Below are 14,016 nucleotides of genomic sequence, written 5' to 3' on the forward strand. Positions count from 1 at the left end.
AAAATGAACCCAACTAGCTAAAGCAATCCTAAGCAAAAAGAACAAATCTGGAGACATCACATTACTGGACTTCGTTATATTACAATGCTGTAGTTACCAAAACAGCATGTATTACTATAAAAGTAGGCACCTAGCTCAATGGGAAACAATAGAGAACCCGGAAATAAAGCCAAATACTTAAAGCCAGTTGATCTTCAACAAAACATACAAAAACAGAAATGAAAAGGACATTCTATTTAATAAATGGTGCTGGGAAAACCGGCAAGCCACATGTAGAAGAATAAAACTGGATCTCTATCTCTCACCTCGTACAAAAATCAACTCAAGATGGATCAAAGACTTAAATCTAGGACAAAAAACCATAAAACTTCTAGATGATAACATTGGGAAAACTCTTCTGGACATTGGCCTAGACAAAGAATTCATGACTAAAACTCCAAAAGCAAATGCAACAAAACAAAAACAAATAATGGGACCTAATCAAATTAAAAAGCTTCGGCCGGGCGCCGGTGGTTCACACCTGTAATCTCAGCACTTTGGGAGGCTGAGGCGGGTGGATCACGAGATCAGGAGATCAAGACCATCCTGGATAACACAGTGAAACCCCATCTCTACTAAAAATACAAAAAATTAGCCGGGCGTGGTTGTAGGCACCTGTAGTCCCAGCTACTCGGGAGGCTGAGGCAGGAGAATGGCGTGAACCCAGAAGGCGGAGCTTGTAGTGAGCTGAGATCACACCACTGCAGTCCAGCCTGGGTGACAGAGCCAGACTCCATCTCAAAAAAAAAAAAAAAAAAAGGCTTCTGCACAGCAAAAGAAATAATCAGCAAAGTAAACAGACAACCCACAGAATGGGAGAAAATATTTTGCAAACTATACATTTGACAAAGGACTAGTATCCAGAATTGACAAAAAAAAAACTCAAACAAATCAGCAAGAAAAAAAAAATAATCCCATCAAAAGGTGAGCTAAAGACATGAATAGACATTTCTCAAAAGAAAATAAACAAATGGCCAACAAACACATGAAAAAAAAGTTAAACATCATTGTGGTTTCAACTTGCATTTTCCTGCAAGAATCGCCATTATTAAAAAGTCACAAAACAATAGACATTGGCATGGATGTGGTAAAGGGGGAATACTTATACACTGCTGATGAGAATGTAGACTAGTACAGCCTCCGGAAAACAGTATGGAGATTCCTTAAAGAGCTAAAAGTAGATCTACCATTCAGTTCAGCAATCCCAATATTTGGTATCTACATGTATTAGTCTGTTCTTTCATTGCTATTAAGAACTACCTGACACTGCGTAATTTATTTTTTTAAAAAAGAAGTTTACTTGGCTCATGGTTCCACAGGCTATTCAGGAAGCATAGTGGGGGAGACCTCAGAAACCTTATAATCATGGCAGAGGGTGAAGAGGAAGCAGATACCTCTTCACATGGGGGAGCAGGAGAGAGAGAGGGTGAAGGGGGAAGTGTTACACACTTTTAAACAACCAGATCTTATGAGAACTATCATGAGAACAGTAAGGGAGAAGTCTGCCCCATGATTGAATCACATCCCACCAGGTTCCTCCTGCAACACTGGGGATTACAATTCAACAGGAGATTTGGGTAGGGACACAGAACTAAACCATATCATTCCATCCCTCACCCCTCCTAAATCTCATGTCCTTTTCACATTTCAAAACACAATCATGCTTTGTCAACAGTCCCCCAAAGTCTTAACTCATTTCAGCATTAACTCAAATGTCCACAGTCCGAAAGAGCCCTGTACCTGTACCCTTTGGTGTATGAGCCTATAAAATCAAAAACAAGTTAGTTACTTCCAAGATACAATGGGAGTACAGGCATTGGGTAAATGTTCACATTCTAAAAGGGAGAAATTTCCCAAAACAAAAGGGATGTATGCCCCATGAAAGTCCAAAACCCAACAGGGCAGTCATTAAATCTTAAAGCTCCAAAATAATTTCCTTTGACTCCATGTCTCACATCCAGGCAACACTGATGCAAGGGGTGGGCTCCCAAGACCTCAGACAGCACTGCCCCTGTGGCTCTGCAGGTAACAGTTTCTGTGGTGACTGCTTTCATGGGCTGGTTTTGAGTGCCTGAGGCTTTTCCAGACACAAGGTGCAAGCTGTCAGTGGATCTACCATTCTGGGGTCTGGAGGATGGTGGCCCTCTTCTCACAGCTCCACCAAGCAGTGCCCTAGCGGGGACTCTATGTGGGGGCTCCAGTCCCACATTTCCCCTCTGCACTTCCCTAGTAGAGGTTCTTCATGAGGGCTCCACCCCTGAGGCAGACAACTGCCTGGACATCCAGGCATTTCCATATATCCTCTGAAATCTAGGTGGAAGCTCCCAAGCCTCAACTCTTGCCCTCTTCACATCCACAGGCTTATCACCAAGTGAAAGCTGCCAAGGCTCATGGTTTACACCCTCTGGAGCAGCCTGCCTCAGATATATCTGGGGCCCTTTCAGTCATGGCTAGAACCGGACTGGCTGGGATGCAGGGAGCAGTGTCTTGAGGTTGTTCAGGGCAGTGGGCCTCAGGGAAGTGGGACACCCAGACCCTGGGCCCAGCCTGCAAAATCATTCTTCCTTCCTAGGCCCAGCTTGAATTCCTCCTGAGAAAATGGGTTTTTCTTTTCTACCACTTGACAGGGCTGCAAATTTTCCAAACTTTTACACTCTGTTTTCCTTTTAAATATAAGTTTCAGTTTCAGATCATCTCTTTATTCACAAATATAAGCTTATGCTGTTAGAAGCACCCAGGTCACATGTTAAATGCTTTGCTGCTTAGAAATTTCTTCTGCCAGATATCCTAAATCACCCCTCTCAAGTTCAAAGTTCCAAGATCTCTAGGGTAGGGGCACAATGCCTACAACCTCTTTGCTAATGAATAACAAAAGTGACCTTTGCTCCAGTTCCCAATAAGTTCTTCATCTCCATCTGAGACCACTTCAGCCTGGACTTCAGTGTCCATGTCACTATCAGCATTTTGGTCACAACAATTTAACAAGTCTCTAAGAAGTTTCAAACTTTCTCTCTTCTTCCTGTCTTCTTATGAGCCCTTCAAACTGTTCCAAACTCTGCCTATTACCAAGTTCCAAAATTGCTTCCACATTTTCAGATATCTTTATAGCAATGCCCCACTCCTGGTACCAATTTTCTGTATTAGTCCATTCTCACATTACTATAAAGAACTCCCTGAGAATGGGTAATTTATAAAGAACAGAGGTTTAAATGGCTCATGGTTCCACAGGTTGTACAGGAAGCAAGGCTAGGGAGGCCTCAGGAAACTTACAATCATGGTGGAAGAAGAAGGAGAAGCAGGCATGTCTTCACATGGGAAAGCAGGAGAGAGAGAGGGCAAAGGTGGAATGCAACACATTTTTAAACAACCAGATCTCATGATAACTCACTATCAGGAGAATGGCAAGGGAGAAATCCACCCCCATGATTCAATCACCTCCCACCAGGCCCCTCCTCCAACGCTGGAGATTACAATTCGACATGAGATTTGGGCGGGGACACAGAGCCAAATCATATCACTATTGAAAGGAAAAGACATTATTACATGAAGAAAACACATGCACACGTAAGTTTATTGTGTCTCAGTTCACAATTGCAAAGATACGGAACTAACATAAGTGCCCATCAACCAGTGAGTGGATAAAGAAAATGTGGTATACAAACAGCATGGAATAGTACTCAGCCATAAAAAGGCATAAAATAAAGTCTTTTGTAGCAACTTGAAGGGAGCTGAAGGTCATTATTCTAAGTAAAGTAACTCAAGAATGGAAAACCAAATACCATATTTTCCCACTTATAAGTGTGAGCCAAGCTATGAATATGCAAAAGCATACAGAGTGTTATAATGGACTTTGGAGACCCCAAAACGGGAAGGTAGGAGAAGGGTGTGGTATTAAAAACTACATATTGTGTACAACATACACTACTTGGGTGATGAGTGCACTAAAATCTCAAAATTCACCACTATATAATTCATCCATGTAACCAAAACCCACTTTTAGTCCAAAAGCTATTGAAATTTTTAAAAAATCTTTAAAAAAGGAAGAAAGACACAGGGTAGGCATTCTTTAAATGTGGAAAGAGTGGCTAAGGGAAGCAAGAATAACGTGAGAATAAGCACAAAATAGCAATGAATGTGGTATACATAGGGAAAAGTGAAGGAACAGGATGCCCAGAGACGCCGGCTCTCTGTACTGACTGTGCAGAAACCAGAGTTAACTCACAATTTTCAGTGGCACTTAGCATTGTCAAGTTTTTTGTTTGTTTGTTTGTTTGTTTGTTTGTTTTTTCACTCAAGAAAGGAAGATGTTTAGACTACAGATTGTAGTCAAGAAATTAGATATTTTAGGTGAACAAACAGCGAGCTTTGGACGTAAATGAAGGAAGGCACATACACTGCACAGAGAAACAAATCTTCCCAACTCTAAAATTTAGACGTTTATATGGGAAATTTGGTTGGGCAGTCTAAGTGGAGGAAGATTTAAAAGGACTTGGAAAATCAAAAGGGTTTCCTGCCTTCATGATGCTATGAGGCATTGTGCCCCAGAGTGAAAATTGTATTTTTGTGAATTGGTGTGGCAGGCTTGGAATACACCTCTTTCAGCAACTCACTCAGGTCTGGCGAGGGCTATTTTGTACCTCACTGAGGGCTTCTCTCCAAGAAAGCCCTGAATCCTTTTCCTCCTTTCTCCTGCAGATTCACTATAGGACACTTTTTGAAGCAAGAACATGCATTTTCCCCCTGGCGCTCCGCAGCGGTTCTCAGAGCCCAGTGTCACTCACGTAGGTGGGACTGCTCTCAGTTCAGAGAATCCTTTGACACTTAAGATGAAAAGTCCCCGGAAGTTAGCAAACAGCCATCTGTCTGTCTGGCATCGATTTACTAAAAGTGACTTCTAAGGTATTCTAAACCACTTTTAAAAACAATTAGTCACTTCGACTTCCTCACCCCGCAAGAGTAAGGAAGGCAGCAGTGCAGTGCTCGCGCAGGAGCTGTATTTATTTAGCGATTAGCCTAGCACTTTGATTTTAGGGCAAAAGCGAGCCAGACCGTGCGGCAGACGTAAAGATCAAAAAGGCCACCTATCATTCGCCGGGGACGCCTGCCTCCTTACCCTGATAACGTAACTATTTCTCTGCATCGAATTTCAGTTTTTGTGTTTTTGTTTTGTTTTGTTCTGTTTAATCACTCCAAGTATCTCATCCATTATTTGAAGCGGGCTCGGGGGAAACGTGCTGCATCCTCCAGTCCTTGTGCGTCCGTTTAGGTCTCTCCGAAGCAGGTCCCTCTCGACTCTCAGATCTGGGTCTCCAAGACTCATGAAGGGGTAAAGGTGGGGATCCCTTATTCGGGCGCGCGGCGCTGAGCGCTGAATCCTCCCCGCGGAGGCTCAGTGGGAGCGCCGAGAACTCGCCAGCACCGCGGGCTGCCTGCTGCCTCCCAGCCCAGGACTTGGGAAAGAAGGGAGGGGACAAGTGGAGGGAAAGTGGGGCCGGGCAGGGGGTGCCTGGGAAGCTAGGCTGCGCTGACGTCACTGGGCGCGCAATTCGGGCTGGAGCGCTTTAAAAAACGAGCGTGCAAGCAGAGATGCTGCTCCACACCGCTCAGGCCGCGAGCAGCAGCAAGGCGCACCGCCACTGTCGCCGCTGCAGCCAGGGCTGCTCCGAAGGCCGGCGTGGCGGCAACCGGCACCTCAGTCCCCGCCGCGCTTCTCCTAGCCGCGCACGCCGGCGGGGCAGGAACGCTGCGTTTGGTGCTGCAGACTCCCGCTGAGTTGCAGAAGCCCACCGAGTGGCGCCCGGCGCGCCACGGCCCGTAGCAGTCCGGTGCTGCCCTCCGCCCGCGTCCGGCTCGTGGCCCCCTACTTCGGGCACCATGGACACCTCCCGGCTCGGTGTGCTCCTGTCTTTGCCTGTGCTGCTGCAGCTGGCGGCCGGGAGCAGCTCGCCCAGGTCTGGTGCGCTGCTGCGGGGCTGCCCCACACACTGTCATTGCGAGCCAGACGGCAGGATGTTGCTCAGAGTGGACTGCTCCGACCTGGGGCTCTCGGAGCTGCCTTCCAACCTCAGCGTCTTCACCTCCTACCTGTAAGTGCTTCCCCACGTCACTCCGGGAGACAGGCTAAGAGGAGAAGGAAGATTCGTCCAAGGCGAGGCTGGAGTCTCCTCGGCGCCAGCCTGTTCTGGGGGTGGGGGCGGGGGCGGGCGAGTTTGTCAAAGGCATCCTGGCCAGGACTGTTAGGGCCCCCAGAGAAATGCACGTGTCTCGGGGAGTAGCGTGCCGGCACTTTCTGGGCCCGCAGAGAAATGGCTTCAAGTGCAACCCGGGAAAGCGCTGCTACGCCGCAGCTTCCCAGTACAGCTCTAGAAACATCGCTGGGTGAATTCCTGCAAATGCAGGCATTTGCGTGTGGAGTGGGCATTTGTGACCCAGAACCTGGTACCCAAAGGCAGGCTGCCATCTGGTTACCGTCCCAACCGCCTCTCTGCGTCTAGTCGCATTCCACGAAAAGATAGTCTGTAGAAAGTTGCCCCAAAGGAGAAACAACTTGCCCAACTCCAAAGGGTTTTTAGTCTGCATCCCTTGCACGGTGACGTGATGTAACCTTTTTCTTTTTTTCCTCTTTTCCTCCCTTTCTTCCTCCCTTCTTCCTTCCTTCCCTCCCTCCTTTCTTTTTATTTTCTTTCTTTTTTTAACGGCGTGATTAAAATGTGGCAACCACAAACCCCGATTAGAGCTGCCAGAACGTTATCTTTACCTTTGGCTGCCCGCGCCGCCCTTTGAAGTACCCGCGGCTGCTGTGTAATCTTTAACCATCTCTTCCCCCGGGGGAGGAAAGGGGAAGTGGGCTGAAGGCTGTTGGGCTGGTAAACAGCGGCTCCGACACCCAAAGGGAGACCTGAAGCTCTCTATCATCCCTGGGGTTTTCTCCCACCCCTTCTCTCCCCCACTGCAACTTCCAAAGCCGTGAGGCAGCGGCTCATAGCATAATTTTGTCTGTGGAAAACGCAGGCCCGAAGGTAACAGGTGGTTGGGTGAACGCGGTGACCCAGGAGGAACCCTATTCTCGGAGACCAAGGCGACCACTCTCCCTACCCCCGTGCAAAGCATCTGGGGCTTCATTCCTTCCAGCAGAGACCAGGATCTAGGCCACTCTGGGAAACAGGTGCTCCTTACCACAAGGTGAAACATCTAGGTTTTAGTTCCAGACACTGCAGCGAGCCCACCCCAAGCCCAAGCAATCCCAGTTTTCGGCGTCTCTGATGTACCTTGGCAGGGGAGAGCTGGGATGTTTGTGAACCAGTTCTTCCATCTGTTTAGTTGTTTTCTGGAGAGAAGAAACATGAAGAGGCTTGCACAACATTTTCCACTAGGTAGTGATTCTTTTTCTGGAGACAGTGAGGAAGAAAAAAAGTCTCTTACTTGCTTTAATATTGTCTTTAAAGAAAGGTGCCATCCTGCTAGATTTTAGGATTGGTAGATGGCAGGTGGCCTCCTCCTCTACCATGAAACTATTTTGACTGCTTTTTCTTTTTTACCTGAAAGAATGTTAAAACTATTTTCCCCACCAGGTTTCCCCTCAATTGCACTCATACATGTGGTAGTGATATTGTTCCAGGAATGGAAATCTGCTCTCCTAAATGATCATGCTCTCAGAATTCACATTTCCTCCTCCTGAACAGCTGTCTCTACTACAAAGCAGAATACTCATCCCCAGCCTCTCTGGTTTAACTGCTGAAGTCAGTGTTGCAAGGATTCCGCGCTCTCCAATGCAGTGAATTTCTGAGACCAGTTTGGCAATTTTGCCTAGCAGTCTATAACTCTTCTTTCCCATCACGCTGAAGTTTGACTGTATGCAAGGGAGGTGTGCAGTACCCCCAAACACTTAACCTACTATTCAAATCATATATTCATTATAAAATATGTTTAAGAATACAGAAAATAAGCTTATGAATAGTTCCAGATTGCTTTCTTCTCTCACTTGAAAGAACAAACATTTGTTAGGCTTCCGTTACTAAAAGTTGGCATAAAATTCTGCTTTAAACCATTTCCCACATACCTCAGATGCATTTGACTGTGTCCTCCATGTGCTCAGGAGAACTTGCTGCCACCTACTGCCAATGTTCCCTATGTATCTATAGATAGAACCATCTATCTATATTATAGATAACCTCTTGAAGTTAAGATACTATTAGGAAATTAAGTGCCATATTATTATCATGTTATTTGATGACAGCCTGTACAGTGGCCTAAGAAGACATTTTCCCAGTGCCCTATGAAATATTAAAGTCAGAATGTCTGTAAAAAGTGATACAGTAAATGTTAAATACTTATTTCTAATGCAACACAGTTCAAGGAATATGAGTGCTGAATATAGAAGTCAGTCCTGAAGTAAATAACCAATGTGGTGTTCTTTATGATGTGTGATTTCATAATTTGGTGTCCTTATGTACTAAAAAATGCCAGGGCCCACTTTGAGCAGGTGTTGAGGGTTTGGGGGGTTTTTTGGTTTTTTACAACCACAGGAATGCTGTGCAGACCTTAAGAGTAGATGATGCCCTGTTTTGGTTACACCTAGTATTCTCTGACCATTTCTGTCTTCACTTGTGCAGCCAAAACATAAAAGAGGAATTTTTATTTACTCATATTCAAATAAACGAGTGTGTGTTCTACTGATTTTCTTATTTGAAAGAATAACTTCCCTTTGATGTTGAAAGGGAACATGAAGTTATAGCTCCACTCCACTGGGGCCCAGTAGAAATTAATCCTTAATGAGAAAGTTGCAGTGTACAAAGACTGATGTGGTGAAAAGCCAGAACTCCTATCTTTTATTATTTGTAAGAGGTTATCATCATTTATTTAGTCAAAATGTTATCTCCTAATCCCCCTCAAAAAAAGAGCAAGCATTTACTTTTCTTCGAACAGATTGACGATGGCAAGTTCCAGCTGTACACATTTGGCAAGTAGCTGTACACATTTACCACAATCTGATAGCCAGCTAGTCAGACTTGTAGATAAAGAAAGTTTCCTACATATCTTCATAGAATGCAAGCATTATTTATGTGCCATTTTGTCATCTTTTTTTTCCCAGAAAAGCAAAATTTTAAGCCAGTCCAAATATTAATATTGACTCTCTTTTCTTACTGAGCTGCCTTCCACAGTAGGTCTTTAACTCGACCAGTGAACAGAGTGGAAACACTGGAAAAATCTCGATCTTCATCTCTTCTCTCCCCCTGCCCCCCCAGAAAGTGGTTATGGGCTCTAATTTTACTAACAGGGGCTAACAAAGTTTATTTAGCAGAAAATAAGGAACACACCAGGGTTGAGATATAAAAGCAGACAAAGTTGTTTACAACATTTAATACATCTCTACCAGTTGTGATCTGTTCTAAATAAAGTAGTTCTAGCATCTAATCTTAGTATAGGTAAGCTACTTTAATGCATCAAATGTGGACATTTTTGTTAATAGGATCTTAAAAGTAAACTCCTCTCTGCTACTTTGATGTGTCTGTCATCTAGTTAGTGTGACATTCAGATAGAAAACTAAATCCTAATGAATATCCTAACATAATAAATATACTTTTCTTTATTGGTCCAGAACAGCTATTTTATTTTAAAAAGGAAACTGAGTTTTTCTTTGCTGTTGCTTAAAGGCATTCACATTTCATCCATAAGCAAATTTATGTTATATAAACCAAAGGAACCAAGAGAAAAGATTTTTTTTTAATTATGTAGTTTGGTTACTTTTTCATATGTAACTTTGAAACAAAATTTAATTTTACACATAACTAGTAAAACTGATGTTAATAAGAACAGAACAAAAGTCACAATTAGTTAATTAGGCACTACCTTAATATCATAAATGTGTTTTAAGTATTTAAGATGCAGTTTCAAAATGAAAGATCCTTTTTAGAATCTTCTCTGAAAATGATTTAATATAGTTCTGCTTCTCTTCTTATCTTAAATAAAAGAAAATGTACTTTAGAAATGATTACAAAAATAGTAACTCTTATAACAGCCTTAACGTTTAGATCAATTACAAACATTATACAGTTTGCTCTAAAATGTACTTTTAGAATTGTTTAAAACATAATGATGTCAGTAAATTTTCTTCATTTTAATGAAGTTCTTTCTTTTTCTCCAGGATTCCTGGGGATTTTTTCCATAATGTTTTTGTTATGGGATGAATTATTAAAACTAATTGATAATTAGCCTAAGTAATTTTTTAAAGTAGTGAGCTCATTCAAACAATTTTGTAGCATAAATTTAAAATAAATATTTTACTGAATGTATTTAACATATGCATGGCAGAGTTGGTGTGACAAGAATGAATTTTTACATATAATAAACATGATCTTCAGGTTTTTTCTTTCTTCGTTATGCATTTTCCTTGAAGTAAAGGAGTTCTGACGTGGCAACAAAAGGTAGCAATCATAAATGAGTTAGAAGATCGGAATCAAGAAATAGCCTGTGTAAATAACATCATGTTTTGATAATAGACCAGTCACACTTGGATGTGTTTAAAGAAGTTCAGAAACACAAAACTGGTCTATGATTTCTGAGAGTTAAGTATTATATCTGAACTATTTTATTGTTTTCAGTTTTCAAAATATGTATCTGTCAAAGGCATAGAAATATCAGACCAAACAACCCAATAAAGCTATCAAAATTAAAGACATTATAGAATATTTATAATTTTACAGCAAAGCATTTTTTTATATTTCTTCTATCAAATTCATGCATTTAAGTCATTTTAGCTACAAATTTAAGTATGTTTCTGAATAATCTAAATCACATGCCATAAGATAGAAATGAAAAACAGTAGTGGGTTGTCCAATGAGCAATTTTGTGAAGTAATGTTTTTGTTTGGTTCAGTTATTACGCAAATTTAGAATAAGGCTAAATGGCACATTTTCTTGTAAACACTTCCCCAATAGATACTTCTGGCAAATTGAAGTCTTCATGAGAAGACAAATTCCTTCCTATAAGATTCAACTTCCTTACTCCAGTTGCAATATTTTCCTTTATAGAGTCTCAGTTTGTAGTAGAGAGATGAATCAGACTGGCACTAAAGCCACAACTGGTATATTACATATAAAGCAAAATGAGCTGAATATCTAGTCCTGTTGCTATTTTTTATGTATCTTGGTGGAATTTCACTTGTTAAATCTGCCCATGAGTTCTAGCCCACTACAACTCTTTTATTCCCAGATCTGTCAGCTTTAATCCACGCTTTTATTTAACCATTGTAAATAACCAACTATATGCCCAGTTTCACCTGTGGATCTCTATCTATGACAAAAGGAGACATTTCACAGTCTATAATGTGGAATTTTTGATTAAATTCTCATAATTCAAAATTGATTTTGTTCTCCATAAGCTATATGGTGGGAAGCAGGTCCGTTCTTAAAATCTGTGGCATTTTTCTGTTAAATGGATTAAGCCCAATGGGAATGCCTGGCTTGAAATTGGAAGGGAGAAAAACATTAGTCATTTGATTTCAAGAAATGGAATAATATATCTAGTGGTAATGCTAAAAGGCTCTCAACAGGGCATTAGCATTAGTGGAAAACTATTTAAAAGATGTTTCCTAAGCAGAAGTGCTTCTGTATACCCTCAAGTATTACTTCTCTTTTTAATGTTTAAGTCTGGAATTGGAGACGCTGAGATTTACTTGGAGAGTACGCAAAGGAACCAACTCCTGACCTGACCGTATAAACAACTTCCTGAAAGTCAGATGGAATAACACCCCAGGGTTTCATGATAGGCTCTCTCCTTCAGGGTTTATTCTTCTTATTTGGCAGTGAGCTCCTCCAGAGTAGGACATTTTCCATTTTATATCCCAAGCGCCCATTCCAACGCCTGGCTCTTAAGGGAGTTCAGTAAATACCGGTAATGTTGAATTGAATAGAATTGGCTGAACCAGCTGCTGAAATCCCAGTGGCTAATAGGAGTCAGAGAAAGACAGGTGAGAACTACTAGTCCGCAAGTACAAATAACACAAGGCCGCTGGCCACAATTACTGTCCAGCCCCATTTGAAATACAGCTGAATTGTGTTCAGTTTAAATGATGCAATGAGTTGTTTATTTTAACACATGCCAAGATTTACATGTAGAAATTACTTTATTTTTTTAATAGCAATAGTCATAATAACTGATAGTTGTATTGTGTTTCCTAAGTATCTGGCACTAAATACTTTGCTGAGTCATAGACCCCACAAAGGTACTACATGCTTTGCTCAGTCAATGTCCTTCTTGTGGTGGGGCAACTTGTGACAACTTAGGAGTGATAATAGTACCTCTTAATAGGTAAGCTTACTGTAAGCTTATTTCAAGTATTTCCATTGCTCAAAATATTTTTGGACTTCCTTTGAAGTTATCTTCAGGGCCAATTTACAGCAACCCAAGAAAACCAGCTTTCCAATTTATACTTATGCCTTGTAATCATTTTAATTGGTGCTGAAATATTTCAGCCCATTTTTCTTTTCAGGAACACAATGTATGAAGCCCTAATACCAGAAATATTTTTTCAGGGAATTCCAGAGCAAAATGCAGTTTTCAATTTTCCAATAATGTTAGCATTACGTTACATAGTTTAGGGCCAATATTATAAGTTTAGTAGACATAATTTTATATATCCATTTTCTTACTACCACAGAAACAATTTTTCTTGTCTCCAAATCAGAGATAAGTTGTGGTAGCTGCCAGAGTATTGTGAAGAGTGATCAATAGATTAGTAACCACCTAGGCAAGAATGAAACTTTTTTCCTATAACCAGATCTATGTATCAAATGAAGTAGCTGCATTCTTTGGAACTATTTCTCAGTTCAAATGGACATGAACTTTCTTAACAGACAAATTCTATTTGAGCTTGTATTCACCTTTAAAATGGATGAAATGAGATAAATTGTTGTCTCAAAGGTATCATAATGTTATTCATTTGATTCAGAATAGAAAATTGTTTCAAAGTTTTATCAAATTCCCCAACATATTTTTAAACTATGCATGGTTTAACCATTAGACAATTAGTGATACAGACTTATGTGTCAATTAGAAATCTGGATAAGTCATAGAAAAGTTCCCTCCTTCAAACAATGAAAAACCTTTTCGGAACTATGCATCTAATTTCCTCAGTCCTTTAATTCAGCTTATTAACCTGATATACATTAATCATTTATTGCATTACAAAGTCAACAGAAAAAACAGTACTGATGTTTAGAAAAATTAGGATATGTTTGGGGTACAGTATCTAGAATGTTTTAAAATAGTACTCTCATACTCCAGCTTTTTACTGACTTAATTTAAAATTATTCAACAATCTCTAATTTTCAAATATCCTATTTTTTATATATGCACATTTTCCACATACTTGTTTTATCCTTCTTGCCTTCAGAAGGAGTGTTTGCTTCTTCTTCAAACAAGGATTGTGATGGCCAAGGGGGAAGAAAGTGTCTCGTGCACACACTAATGCACACACCAACAAGAAACAATTCCCTTTGTGCACTTGCTTGGCAGAAATGATACAAACGTTGGCAGGGCATAGCCGTGGAGGGCCGACCCTTTACAAGGGAGAGACTGTGGAACTGGCTGCTTGAAGGCACCTTCAGTTCAGTTCAGAAACTGAAATGCAGAAGACAATCGTCCTGGCAAAGGGAGCCCAACTCCAGCTGAGAACGCGTGCATGGAGCTGACCTCCCTCCTCAGCCTGCCAGGCGAGATTAAGCTTTCCTCAAGTGGTCCCTTGTTAGCCCGTCCTTTTTTCCATGTTGCTCATCTTTCACAACTAGAAGCCAAGTGTTTCAAACTGTTCCTCAATGTGCAGCCAAATTCCTTTATTTCCCCCTTCCTCCTCCTTGTCTCCCTCACACACACAAACACACACACACACACACACACACACACAACTGTGGTGACTAAGCTTACATGCGTGCCTTCTTTTCAAAGCCTACACTGAGAAAATAACCTTAGAATTTTTAA

General features: G+C 41.4%; 1 protein-coding gene across 2 annotated transcripts in view; it reads left to right on the forward strand.

Annotated features, from left to right (window-relative positions):
• Window positions 1-5,630: 5,630 nt before the first annotated feature.
• LGR5 (leucine rich repeat containing G protein-coupled receptor 5) overlaps window positions 5,631-14,016 on the forward strand; it is a 146,880-nt gene continuing 138,494 nt past the window's right edge. For both annotated transcript variants that reach the window (XM_001117502.5, XM_028829726.2), the window contains exon 1: window positions 5,631-6,125. In XM_001117502.5, the coding sequence (XP_001117502.2) occupies window positions 5,914-6,125 (212 nt within the window). In that variant the 5' untranslated portion in view covers window positions 5,631-5,913. The remainder of the gene's footprint in view (window positions 6,126-14,016) is intronic.

This window comes from Macaca mulatta, chromosome 11 (genome assembly GCF_049350105.2).
Source record: "Macaca mulatta isolate MMU2019108-1 chromosome 11, T2T-MMU8v2.0, whole genome shotgun sequence".
NCBI lineage: Eukaryota > Metazoa > Chordata > Mammalia > Primates > Cercopithecidae > Macaca > Macaca mulatta.